This window comes from Rhagoletis zephyria, unplaced genomic scaffold (assembly GCF_001687245.7).
Source record: "Rhagoletis zephyria isolate East Lansing unplaced genomic scaffold, Rhagoletis_zephyria_1.1 Rzeph_scaffold_00188, whole genome shotgun sequence".
NCBI lineage: Eukaryota > Metazoa > Arthropoda > Insecta > Diptera > Tephritidae > Rhagoletis > Rhagoletis zephyria.
The window spans coordinates 45,127-67,703 of NW_016157272.1; the positions used below are offsets into that span (position 1 = coordinate 45,127).

At 37.6% G+C, this 22,577-nt stretch overlaps 1 protein-coding gene across 4 annotated transcripts in view; it reads right to left on the minus strand.

Moving 5' to 3' along the window:
- Positions 1-1,401: 1,401 nt before the first annotated feature.
- The window catches only part of LOC108357992 (uncharacterized), a 171,219-nt gene continuing 150,043 nt past the window's right edge, over positions 1,402-22,577 (minus strand). For all 4 annotated transcript variants that reach the window (XM_017609100.1, XM_017609097.1, XM_017609098.1 and 1 more), the window contains one exon: positions 1,402-3,668. In XM_017609100.1, the coding sequence (XP_017464589.1) occupies positions 2,320-3,668 (1,349 nt within the window). In that variant the 3' untranslated portion in view covers positions 1,402-2,319. The remainder of the gene's footprint in view (positions 3,669-22,577) is intronic.

Consider the following 22,577-nt stretch of genomic DNA (forward strand, 5'->3'; position numbering starts at 1 on the left):
TAAGATTTAATTTTATCTATCAAATATGAGCGCAAGATTTTTTTTTTATGTGAATGCATATGTCTATGTATCGCGTTTTTGTGGGAAGAGTGTCAAATCCCAAAAGAAACTTGTTGTGAAAATTATTATTAAAGAAAAAATTTCTTCTTGGCAAATTTTTTTCCATTTTCTCTGTGTTTAGCGGTCATAGAGAGCAAACAAAAATCTTAGACCAAAGCTCGGCTACATACATAAGTTTTTTTATATTCAAAACATAGTTGTTTAACGCAAATTTAAAAGTTGCTGTTTTGAATTTTACACTTTTCAAAATATGCCATTCTTCCAATAAAGTCGCGCTATTTGTTTTATATACTTAATTATGTAAAGTTAATGAATTTTTATGTTGACAAACTTAAACTTTTTTACTTGAAAGGAAATAAAAATTTGAGATCTTTGTCTACAAAAGCGAATAAAGGTTTGAATGTCAAGAATAAAGAAAAAAATAAAAAAATATTTTAAGAAAGACAGTGAATTCATGTATGTAAATTTATGTATAAGCAACTTGAGCACTTTTAAGAACAGCTTAAAAAAAAGCTTCACTTAAATTAACGGCAAAAATTTTAACCATCAAACATTTTGTCTAAGTGGCATTCAAGGCCGCAGTATTTTCTACCCAACATCTAACACTGACTCAATTTGGTTGGAAATTAGTTGAAGAGACAGAAACTGTGTAAAGAGTTTGAGAGACTGCAGGTGGGTAAAACTTATATTTCGCCCAAAATCAGAAGGTCTAGCTAAGAAAGTATTTGCTTTAATTGGTGCGTGTGCAAAGTGATGTAGACCGGCGCTACGGAGTTGGGCACTAACAGGATCGTCAAGAGGGGCAGTCAGCAGGGTTAATTGAACCAGGCCCGGCTAAATGTCGGAGGCCCGGCGAAGGAATTAAGATAGGAAATAAATTGAGAAGATTTTGCAAAATGACAAAACATGCAATCCAAAATTTAATTGAACTGAAAGCGGGGGTTTCTGATTTCCTTCAACTGGCATAATAGTCTCCCTAGTTCATTGTAGCTTTTTTTTTTAGGAAGACAACACCAACAAACAGTGGTAAAGGCAGTTTTTGGATGCCCTGAACTGGGCTCATATTCCAGCGACTCCCTGTCATGCGTGAATTCTCGGCTCTAACGTTTGGTGGAGGAAAATGCAGGTCCAGATCTCTCCAGGCACTGTAAACATCTCTTCAAGCATTTCTGGCGGCATTTTGTTCTCTTTGTGAAAGATTTTACGTTAGCTCTGTACTCCAATTTCGCACAATACGCAGATAACTCACACAAGGTGGTGTTTACGGCTCAATTACTGAAAGCGTAATGATGTAAGTGCTAGGAAAATCGGTACTACCAAGATTACTGGCTATTACTTACATAGGTTGAGAACATTTCAGCCTCCCCTCATAAGTAAGTTCAAAAAAAGGTTTTAATTCAAGGGGCCCACCGATGACTACTTCGCTGGGGCCAGGCCCGGGTCTCGACGCCCTTGGGCACTAACAATGAGTACTTTCAGGCCCCATTGGTTTAGCGGCCCAGAACATACGTTGTAGCCTAGCTCGCAGTAGCATGGCTGGTTGGAACCTTGCGAGCAGTGAAGTGGAAAATATCCCCTTAGTTGAATAATTTAGAGACAACTCAACGTTTTGGTAAACGATTGAAGGTGGTATCGAAGCAGGTGAGTTATCGATTTTAAGGAGTGGCGCCAGTCGAGACGCAAAACGCTGCAGTAGCTTTAATTTGCTTGATAGGTGTGACACTAATTGGCTTTAGGAAAATATGAGCAAATACCCAGATACTGAATTCGTTCCAAATTTAATTGCCGTCAACCGAATTTATGGTGAAAAAGTACCTTTTCTGGAAAGTATGCTTAGCCCAAGTTAGTGTTGATATATTCGTTAAAAGACGGGAGTTTAAAATTCAAAAAAAATTCTACCTAAGATAACCGCCCTTCAACAGTTTCTTAAAAAAAGTGCTCAAAGCTCATATGTGTTTAAAATGATTTTCAATGAAGTGATAGAGAAATCTATTTGCATTAAGAATTAAAAGAAAAATTCTATATAATTAAAAAAAGCTAACACCTTGGCCAACATTTGACAACTTCTCTAAACTTTAAATCTTTTTTTCCGTATGGTTTTTGTATGGCACAGATATACAAAAACCACATTTTCTTAAATTTAACTGTGGAAAAATTTGTTCACCCAATGTGTATTACACACCTTTCGCTCTCCTTGGCATACACAAACACAAAATACTTCATCATATACTACATATTCCTCCGTAAAACGAACGTTGACTAAACATACGCATTTGTTGCCTTAATATTACAGGACATCTTATTGAAATTGTCATCGATGTGTGAAACCGGCCGATAGGAGCGTTGCTTCAAACGCAACTGGATGATCCAAGCTATCAAAACCGCAATGAAGGCGACTAAAATGCCAATGACAATGTAAATCATCCAATGCTTGCAGGACTCTGAAACGACTTGAACTTCGGGCAAAATCTCTTCGGGATATAGCTGGAAGGTGGCTGGCGCATCATGGCGTACAGACACAACTGGCGGGCAAGCGGTGGCTATGGCGGGCTCACTGGCAAGAGCAGCGACTACATGTGTTGGTGCGGCGGTAGTAGGTGAAAGAGGCAAGTACTCGGCAGGTGCATAGGTGGACGACATTGAGTGTACGTACCCAGCTGGACTGGCTGTGACGGCAGCACTGGCGGAAGTTGAACTGCTGCTGCTACTGCTGCTTGTTTTGCTGCCTTCTGTAGCTTTCGTAGTGGTTTGCAACTGCTTATCCCCTTCCAGCTCATCCTCCTCATCGAAGGGTATATCCGGCAATGTGTCAATCTCATTTTCAGCGCTATAGTCACTGCCATGTGGCACATTATCCAGCACGCTTAGCTCTTCTCCAACATCTTCATCGTAACGACGCGCCACGCTGCCATATTTGTCACTGCCGCTACGGCTGCTGCTCAATACCTCATCCGGCATGGGCGCACAATCGGGCCAACAAATGGGGCAACAGCCATCCTTTAGCGTCACCTGTCGTTCGCGTGGACAATTAATGTTGCTGCAGAAAGGGAGCACACACTTTTCAATGCCATCGACGCATTCGCATTCATAGCAACCGACGCGCCAACTCTCGCCATGCTCGAAGAAAACATTCAACTTTTCGGGCTTGCAGATTGCTTTTGTTTTGTTGACGGCCTCGTCGCAGATTTGAATGCACATGGGCTTGCCGGAGAAGCAGTGGCAACGTTGACAGCCTTTCAGCCAATATAGCTCACTATCTACTCCTGCCGTGCAATTAGGCTTGCGTTGGCATTCATATTCGCCGCAACAATGGCCGGGTTTGTTCATTGACTCGGGCTGTAGCTCGACCACCACTTCATCCTCGCCATGACAGTCGGGTATGTGGCAAGTTTTGCAGAGGCACTTCTTCGCCAGGCAGCATTCTGCATAGATTTCTTCATCGATTTCGGTGGTGTTGTAGGGCGCTTCGTCGGTCACATCAGGCGCTACGGTAAGCGGATTCATTTCGATGGTGTTGAGAATTTCGCGTATGCTGCTGTCCGGTGGGCAGATCATGTCGGACATGGGCGGACATCTCACGTTGTAGCAGAGGTGCGGTATGGTGTCGGCTGTAAATAGGAAGAAAAAAATACGAGGAAAGGGTAAGTAAAAGTCAAGTTAGTTGTTAAAAAATGTAAGTTAGACATACAACTGGATTAAATATACTGTATACTTTTCAATTCCCTATATCCTATTAATCTTAGTTTAAAAAAAGAATAAATTAGCTTCATTCAAGATTCATCATAAATGTCGATTCCACGTACAAAAGCTTTTAACTAAAAACATACTCTCTATTGGGAGAAACCTGCGCCGACACCAGTAACTTCGTCTCCCGCATAGGACAAGAAGATGGCTTACATGGTCGATTCCACGTACAAGAAGTGGTGAGAGGTTCGGTCGCTTTTGTTCTCGGTTACAAATTGTCGAAGTTTATTTTTGGCAGAGAACAGTAGGCGGATTCGTTTGCTGTTGCCCGAGGTGAAGTGAAAGTCTGAATGGCAAGTAAAAGAAAAAGCATCTCGCACTGCTTGACCGAGGCTTCGACAGCTCCCTCCCAGTGCCATCGGCCTCCGCAGTAGCCAGCAGACAGATCAAGTGTGTGGCGGTCAAGGAACCTTTTTGAACTCAGACCACCGTAGCTTTCTGGAGGGCACTCTCCGCGTCGAAACCAAATTTGTATATTACCGAATTCTTAGCTGGATAGATACGGATGAGGTGGAGTCATATCAACACTTGTTCTAAAGCTGCCCAGTTTTTGAGCAATCAGATAGGTGACGCATGAGTCGAGATATTTGAAAAACCCATATTTATATGTAGTACGATTTGGTTCATATTTAAAACGTATATTAAACACATGAAAAGAGTTAATTTCACGAAAAATTTTGCCGATGGGTGGCGCACTGGTCGGTATATTTCGTACACCAGTATTTATCGTCCAATTTCGTTCATATTTAAAAAGCTTGCTTAAGAAATATTCGTTTTTACTATTCACTTATTTTTCTACAACCCCGACTTTCAGAAAATCTTTTTTTCACCAATTCCACAGCCGACTGCTGAATATTGGAATAAATATCGGACTGAGCGCTAAAAAGGGAGTTACACCAGTTAGGGTGTAGGTGACGGCTGCTTGTAAGCGGCTACCTCTACACGAAGAAGGCTGCAATTTTGCCGAAAAGTTGTCAGAACGCGACCCCCTCCAGCTTTGCTAGTCGACATTTTCGAAGAAGGTATTTCGAGTGTCAGTAAGCTGAGTTGGTCCTCAGGGTCATTAAACGGGTTAGCAAAGAATAATGCAGCAACAGTATCTATGTGCAGCCTACAATTGTTAAATTTCACCACCGAATTCCAAAATTTTGAGTTTCAGTGGTGAAAGAAACTCCTTCGAATTAGCAGAAATGTATGTATGTATAAAATGTGTTCACACATATAATATATAATTTTTGTTGTAATAAGATTTAGCACACCTGAAAGTGGACTAATACCCAAGTGAGTGCCACCAGCGGCAAACGAGTCTAATTGAACAATCAACCTGATTGCCAGCAATGGTCATCGAAAGGCAAGCGCACAACAATGAAAAAAACGCATTGGTAGAGGCAACAAAGACAAAACGTGAACAATGGCAACAATAGCAAAAGCCAAAACAATAACAACAATAAATAGTCGAATACCGAGCCCAATAGAGCCTGGAATGAAATGCTAATGAGTATTCGTGTCAATGCTTTAATGGTGAGTAGCGCAGCAACAAGAATTCAAGTACTACTTGTTTGCATATTCTGAATACACACTTCGCACAATCGCTGGGGCACTGCGGGCACATATCATCAACCTAAGTAGGCCACATTGTGACTTCTGCGTGAATGCATGAATGCGTAAATGCTTGACTGGACATGGCAGCAGGCGTTAGCGCTGGGTGGCCGTCAGCAATCAGTCACATTGTCGGATGTTGTGGATATTGTTGTAGTGGTTGTTGTTGTTGTTGTTGTTGTTGGTACTGTATCTGTGCCGTTGCACAGGCATTAATAAAACATTACATGGTAGCAGCGGTGATGCACACTAATACATGCAAGCATAAATGCTTCGATATAAGCATTCACTTATCGTTGCTGCATACTTCGAGGCGCTTAGCAATGGTGTGGCGAGTAAATAGGTATCTTGGGCAAGTGAGTGAATTGATGCGGCATCTTTGCTTTGACTACATTGCTGGTAACAGCTGCTGTTTACCACTGCTGTGCCTGCCTCGCTGTTGCTGTCAATGCTGTTATTGAAGGGTTGAATCAAACGTAGGCCGCTTGTGGCAACATGTGTGATGTGAAATGTCAAAAATCACTAGCTGTGAATGCGCTTTCCACGATGTTGAGTAGCTTGATTGCCACAAGTTGCACTACAAATATCCACAAAAGCACACGCAATAGCCTAACCCGCCCCCCTAAAGGCCTGTCATACATCGGAAACAACGGGAAAATGAGCAGTGACATCAATTGTTGTCGTCGCTACGCGCTGCGATAGCCTCATTATTCAGTCCAGCTTAAAGGCGGCTACCCAGAGTTAGTGAGTGTCTTAACCATAGACTATAGTGCAGGTGTATTGGTGGCAAACAGCCCCTTAGCCAGCTAGTGATTAATAGCAGCGGCTGCTTTTACCGCTAGCTACAAATGTACCTTGATTTTCGTGTCGAAAAGCTGCGCAAAAATATTCACGCTCTATATATCCCACTCGGCGAACATCAGCTCTATTTGCTAAGCCTTATCCCTAGAGTGATGCAGTGGAAAAAATGATGCCACATTAATTCGCACGCAGGTTTTAATTGAAGTGCGCGTAGCTGGCACTCAAGTTGGTTTTATTGATGTCAATTTCTCTGCTAATGTTCGCTCTTCTTCTATGCTTATATGGCTTCAATTTCACTGGTATTACATTTGCTGTAAATGGCATTTACGCTGTACCACCTTCATTAGCGTCTAAGTGTGGTTCGGTTGCACTTAGCGATGGCATTTACAAAACTTCAAATGGCTGGGAGGCAAAAGCGTCAACGTACTGTTTACGTTGGCTTTTGAGAAAGTTGCTTTTTAGAAGCCCCTTTTGCGCTAACTGAGATGGAAAAATTAAGGCTACAGTTTTGTACTTTCTCATACAGCTTAACTTGTCTAAGTATCAGAATGATTCCTCCTTGGAAAAAAATTTTAAATTTAAAGATGATGATAATTGGCATAGTGATATCCACATAAACATTTATTAGCCATTTGAGAAGTACATGAATGTTTCTCTCTAAATAGCGAATTTGTTGTAGCAAATTTTACTACATACTTCCAGGCTAACTGTTGATTTGAAACAGTTGGCGATACTCCTATTACTAGCGCAACTGCACCCCTCAAAGCTAAACATACGCCTTTAATATCTTATAACCACATGTGTCACCCTACTGAATGACCCTCTGAAGTTTTCTCATACGAGAATTCTTCCATCAGCGAATGCTTGCTAAAGTTCCGCGAAATTAAATTCCTAAATGAATTCAAACGCTTATATTATTTAAACAAATTTGTGTTACAATTATGGCAAATTACAGGCTATTTTGCGCCACAACTGTGAAAGTTTCAAATGACAAATGTTAATAGCAAATGGTCGATAGGAAATGAAAGGAAATCAGAAGCAAACACTGAAAATATCCAGCTGTTAAATTTTAAGCTTTTGGCAGATTCAGAAATTGAAAAATTCATAGCCGCTTTAATGCTCAAAATTTCTCTCTACTCTTTTTAGTTAAGGGCAGGAAAAATCACTGCAAATACTTTTTATTATTTCTGTTGATTGAAAAAATACCTTGCTGTTGCTGTAAATTTTCTTTAAGAAATAAATAAGCGAGCATTTTTTTCGTGATACCTTTATCACGAATAACGAAGCTTCAACTGAATATGAAAGCTTCATAAATACGAAAAAGTGTTGAAAACCTTAAAAATCATAAAGTAAGAGTAAAACAGTAGAAATGAAAGTTACGGCTTGATGAATAATAAAAGCTCTGTCGGTCCTTAAAAAATGTCACACTTTAAAACATGTGAAACTTTCATTGAATATTAAAGCTCAGTCGAAAGTGAAAGTTTAAGAAGTAACAAAAAGGTATTAAAAAGTACTAACTATTGAAACTAGGGATTTAGTTTGACTATGAAGGATTTAGCAGAAACTGAGATTTCAAATTACGTGAATTTTTTGTAGTCTACTAAAGCTCAAGTGGAAACGAAAGCTTCGTCAGCATACGAATATATCGGATTTTAATCATATATACCACATATGACGTAATTACGTCCAATAAGCGAAAGTTTCGCAAGGTACAGTTATTTTAATGGCTATGAAAGATTTGTAGATCAAAGCTCAAAATCTTAAGAAAGCTTTACAGAACTATAAAAAGGTTAAAACTTCAGGTGCAAGAAAAAAGTATTAGTAAACTCTTAAGATTTAATCTTGAAGATTTGATCCTACTAAAAGAAATCAAGAAGACATCTTCTATAGGTTTAAATCTCTTCAAAGAATGACTACCCTTTAACGCCTATGAAAGCTTTAGAGGTCGTAGATTACCAATCCTTTGAAAGCTTCAGAAACAGGTAAAGTTTAAAGTTCCTGAAAGCTGTCGCTGAGTAATAAAGCCTACATGAGAGTGAAAGTTTTAAGTGATTCTACTCTAAGAAATCATGAAGAAATCTTCTGTAATCTTGCAATAGCAAAAGTTTCAAAATATGCATATTCTTCAATGGAAATGAAAGCTGTGTGGATCGAAGTTTATGAAACCTTTGAAAGCTTCAGAACAAGGTATAACTTTAGAGTTCCTGAAAGCTGCGCTGAGTAACAAAGCTTATTGGAGAGTGAAAGTTTCAAAAGCATATATAAAAATACATATTATGCAGCTCTAAATATAATAGCTCAAAATATGTTTTTGAATTTCGATTGGCGATGCTGTATTGCTTTGAACTTTCACTTTTTTCTATTCTCTTGCAAGGTACTCTTTGGCACTCTTATATGTGTGTTCCTCGACATCCTAGTAGTCGTTTCGAAACATTCGTTCCATTTGGCAACACTTGTATGGCCTTTTAATGTCGATTACCACGCTGGCGGAGTGGTAAGTACTGAGCTTTCACTAATTCATTTTGCTTTTTCATGTTCTACTTTCCACATACGAATGTTTTAACGTAAATCCCTTTAGGATGGCCGGCAGTGAGTATGCAATTTATATGCTTTTTATTTGCGTGTGATTGTAGTATGGTGCGAGTATAGCGCAAGGCATTTTCGCTCCATTTGTGCTTGTCAAGTGCATAATTTTGCAAATTGTTTAAGCCAACACTTGAATAAATACCAGCATTTACATACAAATTTTACACATGCACACACACACACGCACATGCAAAAAGTGAAGTTTTCCTACAAATTGCGCCAGTTGTCCTGCCATTTAGGCTGCCTTTTATTTGTTCTAGTATTATGAATAACGGCTCCTATACATTTGTGAGTGTTTTGTTCATTGGCCGCTTAACGCTTGAGCTGTGTCCGATAAATAAGAATGGACTTACAAATTGTTTGGCTAGTAATTTATGTTTATTTTAAATCACGAATATTTTATGGCTTTTTGTTATGGAAATTAATAAGCTGAGGGATTTGAACGGGCTCCACAATGCAGCAGCAGTACATACAATAACAAATAAAATGAAGCATTTTGTCAGTTTGTAAGGATATTTGCGCTCACACACCGGACACACATGGCGTAACCATGAAGTCAGTGGTGCTGTAATTATATCGTTTTTCAAAAAAGGATTAACACAAATTGGGGTTAGGCCGAAATTGGAGCAAGCAATTTACCCAGATCAATTGCGTATGTGTGTATGATTGAGAGTGAGAGGGAAAATCAGCGAATTTGTGTGAGCATGTTATGTAGAGTAAGAGGAAATTGGTAATGGAAATTTATAGTTTTTGCCTGCGACGATTGGCATGTGTGGAACTATAAAGGGTGTTTCTATTACAAATTGATGTTTTTTTACACTTATGAAACGATTAGGATTGGTATCGTATAGTGGTCTAATATAGGGCCTTAATCACAGAAATTCAGAAAAAAAATTTTATCCGTTATAATCGAAATAAAAACTTGCATTCAATAGAAGTGGACTTGACTGCGTAATGATAGGATTTTGATACGATGATTTTTATAATAAAATGAAATTCGAATAACTAATTTTATTTGATCGATATTTTCCCAATTTAATTTTTTCGGTAAGCAATAAACGTTGATTTTGGATCTCGGTTTTTCGATTATATTTTAGCTGGTGTTTTCATAAATTTGTTGGATAAAAATTTGTTGAAAAAACAGATATCTATTACAATAATATATATTTTTTTGATCGAAAGAAATAGAAAGCATAAATGTTGTTCAACTATGTAAGAAAAAAATTTAATTCAAAAGTAAAACTTAAATTTTACAGAAAAAATTTTTCCTACGCATGAAAAAAAAAAATTTTCACTTTTCACTTTTGGTTTCCATGGTTTTACTATGGGCGGATGACAAATTTTCGGGTGAATTTTTTTTTCAGGCGAAACTCAGGATAAGGCAAATTTTTTTTGTCTCCACAAAAACTAACTGTAGGACTATTTTCGATTTGTTTTTTTTTTTTTTTTTTGTTTAAAATTAATATAATTAATTTCACTCAATTTTTAACCGACTTAAAAAAACGGAGGAAGTTAATCAATTCATCGGAATATTTTTTGTATGTAACTCACCGGAAAACTTTCGAAACAAGTGAACCGTTTTCGATAATTATTTTTTTTTTTTATGAAAAAATTTATTTATTTTCTTCCCTTTCCTTTCGTTTGCATTTTTTGACTCTTTTTTTTTCTTTTCTTTTCTTACATTTAATTCTTTTACACCAACATTCATGCGTTGACTTGGCACACCCACTATATTTAGCTTTGTTGCAAGTCAGAAATTTAGGCTTTCACCACACACAAATTTGCGGTTAGTTTATTTGGAGCATAGCTGCCGCAATTGTCTCTATGTAAAATTTGTTATCTACAAATGCTTATTCAACTCGAACTAAAGCCTGCAACGACGCTGCTGTTGCACAAGTAAAAGTTACCGTTGCAATCCTATTCCATGTGGTCGACTGCATTTTGATAAATTCTCACTTCTCCCTTCGTCTGCCTATTTGGCAACCTAATGTGTGGCAATTAGTCAGAAAAGTGAAAGTAATTTCCTTTCACTTGAGCTCGCTTGTACAACTCCCGCGACTGCTTCAATTTACATAGATTTATTACGACAATTTATTTAATGTGCACAAGCTTACATATTTTACACAAGAGGCTTTCGGCGCTGTCCATTTTATTCGTTTCATTTTTATTTGGTTGCCATTTACTTGTCATTGCATATTCCCAGGTTTTTTTTCTGTTTTTTTACCTGATACCTTTTTTTTTCTTCCCACATCCTTCGCATTTGTCACTTTTGTTTGCTGCTTGGCCGCCTCCGTCTCATTGTTCGCGTCGCCAACCAGCTATTAGCGCCGACAAATTGCTTAACATTCACCAGGTAATGCTTACATAGCGACTCGATTAACATAATCAGTCGAGTGTGCGCAATAAAAATTCCTTGCTGTCGTGTCGCGCTCTACACAAGAAAATGCTTCTACATCGACTACTGCTTAGTTTAATGCTTCCCCATGCTGGCGAATTTAAAAATTTTGTTACAGGCGCCAATTCAGCCTACGAACTTTGCACTCCTCAATTCTGTTTCACACCTTTTGCTGCGTGCTCCTTCTACAGCTCGCTTTTGCTGCCTCTGCTCTGCTCAATTGTCTGCTAGACAGCTACGAAGTACTAGTCTGCTTTAAAACAAGCTAGTAGTAATCGTCTCGTTGCTGCTCTAAATTTTTTAAACTTCATTTGCATATTCTGTCTGGCTTGGCCTGACCTGCCTTTTATTATGCACACGCTTCTTTCTGTATCTCTTAGTGGCGGCGGCGGACTAACATTTTATCACATTTTCGCTGATTTGTGTGCTTCTGCTCCTTTCATTTTAGTATTTACTACTGTCACATTTTTATCGCTTGTCTAGTTGTTATCTCTGTCCTCTCTTCTGCTTCGTATATTTATATTGATTTTTTCTATTTTGCCAATTTGCCTGCGTGTAATCATATTGGTAAGACACGTGCTGTCAATTAGTAATCGGCGACAGTTAACAGACGCATTGGCGTATATTCAAAGGTTATTTAAAGTGGTATGCCATTTTTCATGTTTTTACCCCCAGCGAACAGCGTCTGTATCAGATATCCCAAGTTCTATGAATCGGTAATCGTCTGGTCGCCTCACGGAGCAGGGAGGACTAGAAAAACTTCGCGAAGGCCTTCGTCTCCGACGTCGAATCGTATGTAAAGGTGCCAGGTCGCTAAGCGCCAGTAACTGAACCGTTAAGGGAGTGAATCTTTCCGAAGAAGGGGGTTTATAAAACTGACAGCGGAGTTCGAAGAAACGGAAAAGTCCTCCAGCGACTCGAGCGTGTCGACAAATAATTTCGGAGACCATATCTAGTCTCCGTTGTTGTTCTTAGGGTTACTGATATTAAATTGGTGGGTCACTAAGTCCTGTCTTAATCAAGAAATTCATCGAGCTCATCTAACGATATACCCATAAAAAGAGCATTCGATACCGGATACTCGAGGTATATTCCGAATGAGTCGGAGGTGTCAGTCATAAAGATGGTTAGTCTCAAGTGGAGTTTCTTCAAAAGCTTGAAGCAATCGGTTGATGTGAAGCAACCAAGTTGAAACTGCTTGATAAGTATAGTGTTGTTCTCCTTAACTTACAATATTTTTTATAGAAACTCATTTTAATTCCTTTTTTTTAATTTTGGTTCCTTTTACAAACTTAATTTTAAGATTTCATTGTTTTAAAAGGAAAAATATTTTTTTAATATAAATACATTTTTTTAAACAGACTTTTTTCTTTTTTTATTTTAATAAAATTTTCTTTATTTTAATAAAATTTTCTAATAATTTCAAATAAAATTTTTTATAAAGAAAAATTTTTTAGTTTCATTTAATTTTTGAGAACTTATTTAATTTTTTTTTATGTTTGTACCATTTGTTTTTGTTTTTTCTTTATTTTTTTTTTTAATTTTTAGATTGTATTGTTATAAAAAGGAAAATTTTTTAATTAGAAAAATTTACAAATTAATTTTTTTAATTAAAAATTTATGTAAATTTTTGCTATTACTTAATTTTTAGCTTTTAATTGTTTGAAAAAGAGAGGTATATACTTTTAACCTTCATTGATTTTTATAAAACTTATTGCTCGAAAACAAACAGAATAAACAGATCTTTCAATTAGTTTTACGGAAGACGGAAAAGACCTTTCAAGGTAGTTGTCAGAATTGGCTTTTGCCTTTCGAAAGACTGTGGTGAGTTGAAAGACAGTTGCCAGAATTGCCTTGTTAGCCCTTAATAATGGCGCGTGTAATGGACAACAGCTTGTCTCTCAGTCTTTTAACAAATTTTAAGTTTGTCATGCTATATATGTACATATGTATGTAGGTATATGTTGTGTTAAACAAATTAGAAAAATTATCATATCTTCATATAATATCGTTTACGTTAGTAACAATGCGCCACTTTCTCTCTCTGCGTTTCTGCAAATATCGCTGAAGTATCGCCTCTGCATGTCAAAGTGATCGCTATTGGAAAGTTGGCACACAATCAGTCACGCAGTGTTGTATTACAGTTTAAACTAAATAGCAGCAGAGGATTCAACTACTGTTATGCCACTCCCATCTTCCATGTACTTGCATGAATATGATGTTGCATATTTCTTTGGTACTTAGCGCATTTAAGTGCACTTCCTGTCGTCGTCGCATTGCTTCAGCAGAAATTAATTTTCATTCACAAGTTGCAAAAAGTATGTCAACTACAAAGGGGAGAAAAGTGAAACAATAATAACAAAGAAAAACCCACATAAATAAAATGGAAAAATGAGTTGCATACTACTTAGCACAAAGTGGGAACATAAAAGAGAAGCGACAATGTAGTGGTCGTCGATGCAACTACGCGAAAGTTTGCACAAACTTTCCACGCTTTCAATTGCAATTTGCGTTACGCTTTGTTGCATTGCTTCCTGTTCATCAGCTCCGCAAGAGTATTTTATTGGGTTTTTCTGTATTCTGTGTTGTTGATTTTCTAACTTTTTGGTGATATTTTATTAAATTGTTATTTGAGTTGGTTGAAAATCATTGAGAAGGCTGCCAAAAGGAAGATAGTTGTAAGGAGAATATTGAATGCCATTTTTATTTTTTTTTTGTAAATTCAATATAAAAGAAATGAATAAAGAAGTGGTTAAAATGCATAAATAAGCGCGAAATTAAATTTTGTGAGACTTATTAGTTTCAAGTTCTGACAGGCATTTACTCGTTTTTTTAAAAGTTCTTTAATTGATATTTTCGGTCGTAAAATTCATAACGGAAAGAAAGGGCAATAAATGCGAAGAGAAGTGCCTAAAACAAATATCTACTAATTTGTATGTTTATCGGTAGCAACAATCTATGTATGTATTAAAATTTAGCTATTTTCTTTTTAAAAATTAGCTCAAAAACATTGGCGCTAGAGTGGTGGACATTACCAGGTATTTTTGACAGTTTTTGTTAACAAGATCGATAATGTATCGATAGATATATTTTGAAATCTATCGATAAAGATATCGACATATTTATCGTTCAAGATCTATCGACAACGCAATTGATAAATATATCCCTAACGATAGAAATAAAAATATCGAACAGTATTAATATCTGCGCCTTGTGGGGTAGAGTTGAGAATATAGCTGAAAGAAAAAACAAGTTCGTCGTAAAAGACCGCTAAAATCTCTTGCTGAAAGTATCCCTAAAAATATTGTATTCACTCGGGAAGTTGAAAAATTTTGAAGACCGCAAAGCAATTATTCTGTGTAAATAAACTGTAGCAAACCCTGAAGGAGATGGTTAGATAACGCCACTCCACTCTTCTCCGGCAGAGAATCATTCGCTTGCAAGGCGTACAACGGTTAATTTTACTATCGTGTTAAGTGCTGGTTCCATTCTTGAAATTAGCCGTGATTTGTTTTTGGGTAAGATCCTGAGTTCGGGTATAGGCCGTCATGTTGGCGTTGACCTTGATATTGTTCTTGGCTACTGAGTTATGTGTTGGTATGGATTTTGTTTTTGTTCTTGTGGCCTAAGCCTTCAGCATGGTTGTTTCCTCGTATGTAACCTCGATTTCTGTCTTGGTCCTAATTTAGTTCTATTATGGATGTTCAGTTGCCCTGAGTGATTTTCTTGTTGCTATTTTTGTAGCTGGATTTCTTGCTGTTATGAGTTTGGGTTTTGTATTGCTGGTAGTCTTCATGTTGATCTTAATTTTGAATGTGGCTTGGCACTGTTGATGGCGCTGCTGGTCTTCTTGTTTCATTTATTCTGTGTTTGTTCTTTGTGTTTAACTTATTATTGTCCTCGTTGGTGGTCTAAGTATTGGTACTTTTGTAATTCGTTTAGCCCTTATATTCGTGCTCTTCTTGGTTAGGCTTAGTTTTACTCTTCACCGTGATATTTTACTTGAGCTTCACTGGATTCTAATCTTGTAAGACGACGACTCTGAACAATAAATTTCAATATTTCTTTTAACCCTATTCTCCAGGAAAACATCAGAGGTCTAGAAAATCTTTTGAGAAATCAGGTCCATTCTTTGTCAGGAAAAATTTAACACTCTCCTATTTCTAATATTTATGATCCACTGATGCTCTTAATTGTGTTCCTTGCCAAGCGAAGCTGAGAGTTCTTAGAAAAAGTTAACGGATTAATATGCACATTTCCACATATACATATATGTTTGCAAATAAAAAAGAAATAAATCACATATATTCTAGGCCACGAACGACAGTGGCTGACAGCTAATTTATCCATCCAGCATTTTTTTATTGCTCACAAAAAAGGGGCTTGCCTCTATGTATGCACTCTAAGCCTGTCTTTGGCCAATAAAGATTCAATTAATTTTAAATTTGATGCCAATTTGTTACAGCATTTGCATTGCGCGATAAACCGTTAAAGAGAACTGGTTGCTTGCGGCCACAACGTCAACCACTTAGCAGATATGGCATTCAAAAATAAATATAAAATTAATATACATACATACATACATATGTACATAAATATAAAAGCAGATGATGCAGCGCTGGACGTGGATATTTTTTTTTATTGCTTTTCTTGTTGTTGACTCAATTACTCCAATTTTACGCGCATATCAGCGCCATAAAATCACAGCGACTGTCACGCATACCACGCGATGTCATTATCTGAAAAGCCAGTTTGGCTGAGAGCAAGAAAGTTGGGGCGAAATAAAAGCGGGGAAAAAGTAAAAAATGCCACAAAAAGTTATAGCAGACCGAAATCTCAAAAGCAGAGAAATGTGAACGTTAACGGTTGCGATGGCAAGGCTGAAATGTGAGCGCACAAATAAAGAAAGAAAAAAATAAATAAATAAATATCAGTTAAAAATTTGTATTAAAACCGTCGCAATGCAATGGTTGTTGCTCTTCTTACGCTGAGCTGTCATATTTCCTGCATACTCCATGCAAACAAAATTTTTGAAAATAATAAGGCATAGTAGAACGACTCATTGCCGTTTGCAGTCGTCGCATTGGCAATCGCGATTGCGGCGTTGAACCGCAGCTGTCATTCGATCCGCAGCTGACATTTAATTTCGCCACAAATGCAGCACTGATGCAGATGATGTCGCCTTCGGAGTGGCACCAAGCCAGCACAATCATAAAAGTTAAAGCGAATGCCAGCAGGCATGGCTAAGGGGCGCGACTGTCACCCAAATCGAGCGACATCTGCAACGTCGATCGCTCTCGATTCTCCATTGACAAGCATCTGCAAATATTTGTATGAAAGCCTGTCTGTATTTATTGTCGCTTCAGCTTTGTTTTTCTTAAATTCATTTATGGAGTCTTGAAAAAAAAATTGTTTATGTTTGCATGGCGATTAAGCAAATCAAGCACTTGGCCTGTGGTTGCTTTGATTTGAAGTTGCCAAAGTTGCCGCCGCTCCAAATGGGCAGTTAGTCGTTAAGCACTCGACTGCAAACCGTAACGCTGGCCTTTCTGCAACTCGCCAATGTCTGCTTGTAAGCTGAACGATCCCATGAACGTATGTATGTATGTATGTTTCTTGCTTCAGAGTTGGTTTTCTTTTTTCTTCTTTTTCACTATTCTCTGCATTGCACGTTGTATCGTAAATTGATATTTAGCATAAGCGCAATGACGGTAATCCTTTGCTGATGTGACAAATTGCAATTGCAGAGTTTACGCTTACTTTGTTGCGCTATTAAATGTTTACATGTTAAGCGTATTGAGTGCGCGTGCGTGTGGAAAGCTACATATTTTTCGAGGTCGTGATACTGTCGTAATGAGAGAAGTGGAGGAAAACTGTGCAGTGAAGGCAATACATTGGGTTTACTTATAAGATCGTCTTGTTCGAAAATTATTGTGAGGAATATGAACTGATCTGAGCAGCATCAAAAGTGGAACGGATTTTTCTTAGAGCGATCATCCCTCGGCAGGCAATGGCAAACATCCGAGTGTATTTCTGCGTTGAATAAGTTTCTTATAAAAATACTTTTGCCGTTCGGAGGCGGCGTAAAGCTGTACGTCTGTCTCTCCACTAGTGTAACAAGATCAAGACGCACACCACAAATTGGAGGAGAAGCTCGGTCAAACACTTAGCGGACCTCTACGCGCCAAAATATTACTACTATTACGAACAGGTCAAGAACGAGGTGAAGAACGAGGCTCATGGCACACGGGGTGGTGGCAAAATAACTTTTCAGGCAGAGAAGGAGAAAGCTACGATCCTACATAAGACTGATCGCAGGATACAATCCATGGCAACATAGGTCACTCACAATAGGTATTGACTGTACAATATAAATATCTTGCTTGGAGGAGGAGGACAGGTTAGGTTCGGAGCACAGAGGCACATATAAATTTTTGTTTTCTTCGCCGAGTTCATATCGGCGAAACAATCTAAAAAGTATTTATTGAAGGAGGGGTTGCGCATTATGGCTAGTTCGGAACAAAGGCAGGGAAAATATTCGAGGCCCTCCACCCCTTCCTCGTCTCTGCAGCTGCGGCTAAAGTCGTTTGTCGGATAGCACAGCATGCCCATCAGGCAGTGTCCTGTCATTACGCCGACTACTAACCTGACAGAGCAGCGGTGCAACCGAGTGATAGCCATGGAGCACTTTACTTTTGGCCAGATTTTCCTGGTGGTATAAGTAGCAGGTAGTTTCCACAACCCCCCTGGCAGTCACGTCGTCGATGAGCCGAGCCTTTAATCTGTGTTTGGTGGAGGTTAGAGGTATGCCCGAATTTCGGGTAAAATTGACTTTAGATGTTTCCGTTCCTCTCCCACCATCTCGTCGGCCTTGCAGTTGCCAGGAATGCCACTGTGTCCGGGGACCCATACAACACCCAATTAGCATTTTGATGGCAGCAGGTTTAGAATGAGTATAAAACAGCGCAGTGACTGTTGCATTTCCTTTTCTTTCCTTCCCTGATAATAGGCCTAATACTGATCTCTGGCTGCTATTTAATTACATTTAAAAATAAAGAGCTGAGATACCTGAATTTTACCCTTACGTATGATAACTAAGAAGTAAGTGCGGAAATAACTCAGTCCAAATACCCTCATTTAATGAGTTCTGAGGAGACTTTAATCTAAATAAAATTCTACCGAAATAAACGGCTAATCCGATCTATATTCATCTATCAAGTCGGTAGTACAGCTAAAAGATAGAAGTAACTATTAATCAGCATAATAGTTGGTATCATACCATGACTCTGTTTTGTGAAAAGATTGAGAGAGGCACCATCAACCTTATACTGCAGCAGAAGAGCCCTGCCGCCATGATAAAACAGTTAAGTCCGTAATATTATATGAAACCATCGCCTAGTGAAATGCACTAGAGAAGACTACGCAGGTTAGACACTATAATATTCTCGAAAGCTTCAACTTCGTCCTGAAAAACAGATCATGTCAGCGTCTCTAGACTAGCTCCACTGTACTCTTACACGGGCGAATTAAAATTCATTGAGGTTTCCGTTGAGTAAGTAGGACCTTTGAATGCCAGCGGATTTTCCTTAGGCTCAGCGAGCATAGACCTAAAACTGGTACGAACGTAAATGCAAGGTCATCCTGCGTTTGAGTCGACCGCGGATTGCAAAGGGTCCTTCTTAGCCTAGCATAAATCGATTTCAGTGGAGGTTGTAGGGGTGTCACCCCAAACCCCGCCCATTAGGAAGAGCTCAGTCCAAACTTTAAGGAAAGTTGCCCTTCCCCTCTATGCCACCTGGGCTCCTATTTGAAAATGGGATACAATTAGCATTTTGACAGTGAAATTGTGAACATCTTTCCAAAACCGGATACGCTAACAACAGTATTTTTGCATAGAAAAAAAAATCAATTAGGCCGCCGAAGAAATACGAAGGCGGCCTTAATTCACGCGAACTAAATTCCATCCACCTATATAAACATATCGCCAATTTACTAAAATACCATCGTAGTGTGACAGTAGTTTAACTCACACTCCAAGGAGCCAATTTAATATATTTTCTGCAACTGCACTGTTTTTATAAGATTGGGACTAAGAAGTCTTGATCAACTAATATATTCAAGAGCGTTGCAAAAAACAAAACCATACACTATGATTTTCCAAATTTTTTAATAAAATTATAATAATACCTTCTTCAGCGTCTACTTTTTGCTGGTGAATAAAAATATGTACATATGTACATTAGGGTGGTCCAAAATATGTAAAATCGGAATTTTAATGCTCTCATCACCTAGGATTGGTGTATATCGAAAAAATATCCCCCGTTTTTTTATTTTGAATTAAAAAAAACTATTTAGAGGTGAAAATCAATATTTTTCGATCAGACATCCCTGGTTCTCTTCAGGAGACTTCCAATAACAATACACAATTGTTAATAAACTATTTTTTAATAGATAAAAAAACAGGGCAATATTTTTTTCGGTATGGAACAAATTTCGACTTTACCTATTCAGATGCATTTTTGTACCACCCTAATGCACATAGAGTATATTCATTTCATTTAAATTATAAATCAACTTCTAGCATTGCCAACAAAAATATCCGATGGTATCGTTTTTCGCCTTAAAGCATTTTCAGCTGTATGCACTAAGAATTGCAGCTTTGCTGTTAAAACGAAACTGTTTACATACGCGACAAAATAATATCGCAGTTGCTTGAAAATTGCTGGCTTCACTTGCGTTCACAATTCTTCAATGTAACCAAAATTCAGTGTGAGCATTGAAATGTGCCATCCGAATGCCAAACTCATATTTCAGCATAAATTCAGTGGAAATTAATGTAAACAACGCTTAAGTCAAAAGAAAAATATTAACTGAATTTATAAATCGAAATACATCTGTACATTAGGGTGGTACACAAAAATTTTTTTTTTCTGAGATAGGGTTTGGGGCACCATCTAAAATTTTTTCTCTTGAGGTGCTTTACTTTTCTAAGTATAAACTTGGAGTATGCTCATGATGCTCATATTTTACTCTAGTAGTATTGTGTACATATATTAATCGAACGATTGGTTAAGCAAATTTAAGAAAATTTTAAACTTAAATTATCTAAAAAAATATCAAGATTCAGTTGTCATGGCAACATTTCAAGGTCATTGAGCACACTGCATTAGTTACAGCTGAAAATTGAAAGTTGGTATAGATATTACAAATATCACAAGGAAAAAAACTAAGGGGTGACCCGTTTTCTAGGATGACATTTTTTTCCGCCATATAAAATTTGCACCACTCTAATGTACATACAAACATAACTATGAGTACACAGTTGAAGGCAACCAACCAGCCAGAGTCAGCTATCTACATACACAAGTAAAATGGAATATGAGCTCCTCTGAGCAACAATTGCTGACTGTTGCGCTTCTTTGGAAATGCGCAACTAAAATACTATGACATTTACGCGCACTCATACAAGTATACACACATACTTTGAGAAGAAACTTAAACCTTGTAAATATGCATAAATAAATTATTTTCGTTGTTGCACAAATAAATAAATGTATGCGATAAATGAAGCGTGTGCATTGCAATGGATGGCGCTCTGCAATTCGTGAGATACGATTATTTATTTGTCATGACAAAAAAGCGGCAGGCAGCAGCAGCAGCAACAACAACAACAACAACAAAAGTCAGCATAGCCAGGCAATGTGGAAGTGTGGAAGTAAGCACAAATACTCTAGCCTATAAAATATTTGCGCAGTGTTACACTTAGAAAAAAGAATGTCCTTAAAACGAGGAAACAGTATCCTTATTTTAGAGTAACCGTTTTTTCCTTGATATTACGAAAAATTTACTCAATTTGAGAAGTTGTTCCTTAATTCAGGTTCATGCTAAAAATAGGGCGTAATTAATTTGAGGAAATAAATGTACTCAATATAAGTAATAATTTTCTTAACTAATTTTGAATTTTGTCAGTGCTGCTAAGACTAAATTAATTGCTTTTCTGGCAAATGTCGGCTGTGGCGTCGCGTGAGGACTAATGCTTCTGGTTCTGAGATCGCAGGTTCGAGTCCGGTTGGAGGTGGTTAGAGTAAGGTAAGTCAATTATTTAAATTTAAATATAAATTATAAATTGTAAAATTAATTTTATATACACAAAAACCTAAATACGCATATACCATCAAAAATAAATTAGATAATTTTTTTTTAAATAAAAAAATAAAAATATCAAACAAAAATAAAAATTTACTGCTCTGGGATTCGAACGAACCTTGCATCTCTCGACTAGCAATCCAGAGCTCTGCTCTGACGGCCATTGTCACTTTTTGAGCGCCAGGAGCAAAATGGCATACTTATTCATTTCACGTGGGATGTAATGGCAAGTAAATTTTTCCTAAGAACTATGGAATTGTGTTTTCCTTAAACCGAGTCAAATCGTTTACTCATATAAGGGCAGCCATGTCATTGCAGCCATATCCATATCCATATTCCTTAGAATAATATACTTTTTCCTAGCATCTAGGAATGTTTTTTCTGAGTGTACTTAGTTACTGCTCTTAGTTTGCGCAACAATTTCTATGAAGTTGCTACTACACAAATATGTACATACATATATCATTCGTGTCTACTTCACACACACACACACACAGTCGATTGCAATCGCGCACCTCTTTGTTGCCACATTCACAGTTTCACCAAATGCAATTCGCCAATCTTCATTGTTCCGCCGTAAGCTGCCAATATACATATGTACATAAAATGCATTGTTGCCTTACTTAGTTGTGCTAACTTTTATGTTGCCATTGTGTCGCACTCCATTTGACACTCTAAAATGGCATGAATAACGAGCGCTAAAATGACGTGTGTCAAATGTGACAATTGTTAAAATGCCAGAAAAAATGCAAAAAGCAAAGCGATAGCGAATAAGGAAAAAAGACGAAAATTGCAAATAAACATAAATAATGTATTTTTGAAGAAAATACATAGATGAAGATTGATAAGGCGGTGCTGAGAAAGATAGATGAGTTTAAAGGTTTATTGTGGGTGTGCTGAAGTACATACATACGTACATAGTTCGAGACGTTAGTAGGAATAAATGCCCAGCAGTTAAACGTCCTAACTCTGAACTGGTTCACTTAGAAGATTCAACATTTCAAAACTTACTACTAGATTAAAGGTAGAGAATGAGAGATAGGTGATAGGCACATTTCTTCTTCTTCCTATATGCCACTTGAACGGTTTATTGCCCAGAAAAAAAATTTAAAAAAAATTTCTCGGTCCTTTCCAAAGTTTCAACAGTGTTTTATTCCCAGTGTCTACCCTCGTATTTCTATTGTGTCCGTGAGCCTGCTTGCTTTGCTTGCCTATCCATGGATGCCGCAACATCATCATCCATGCG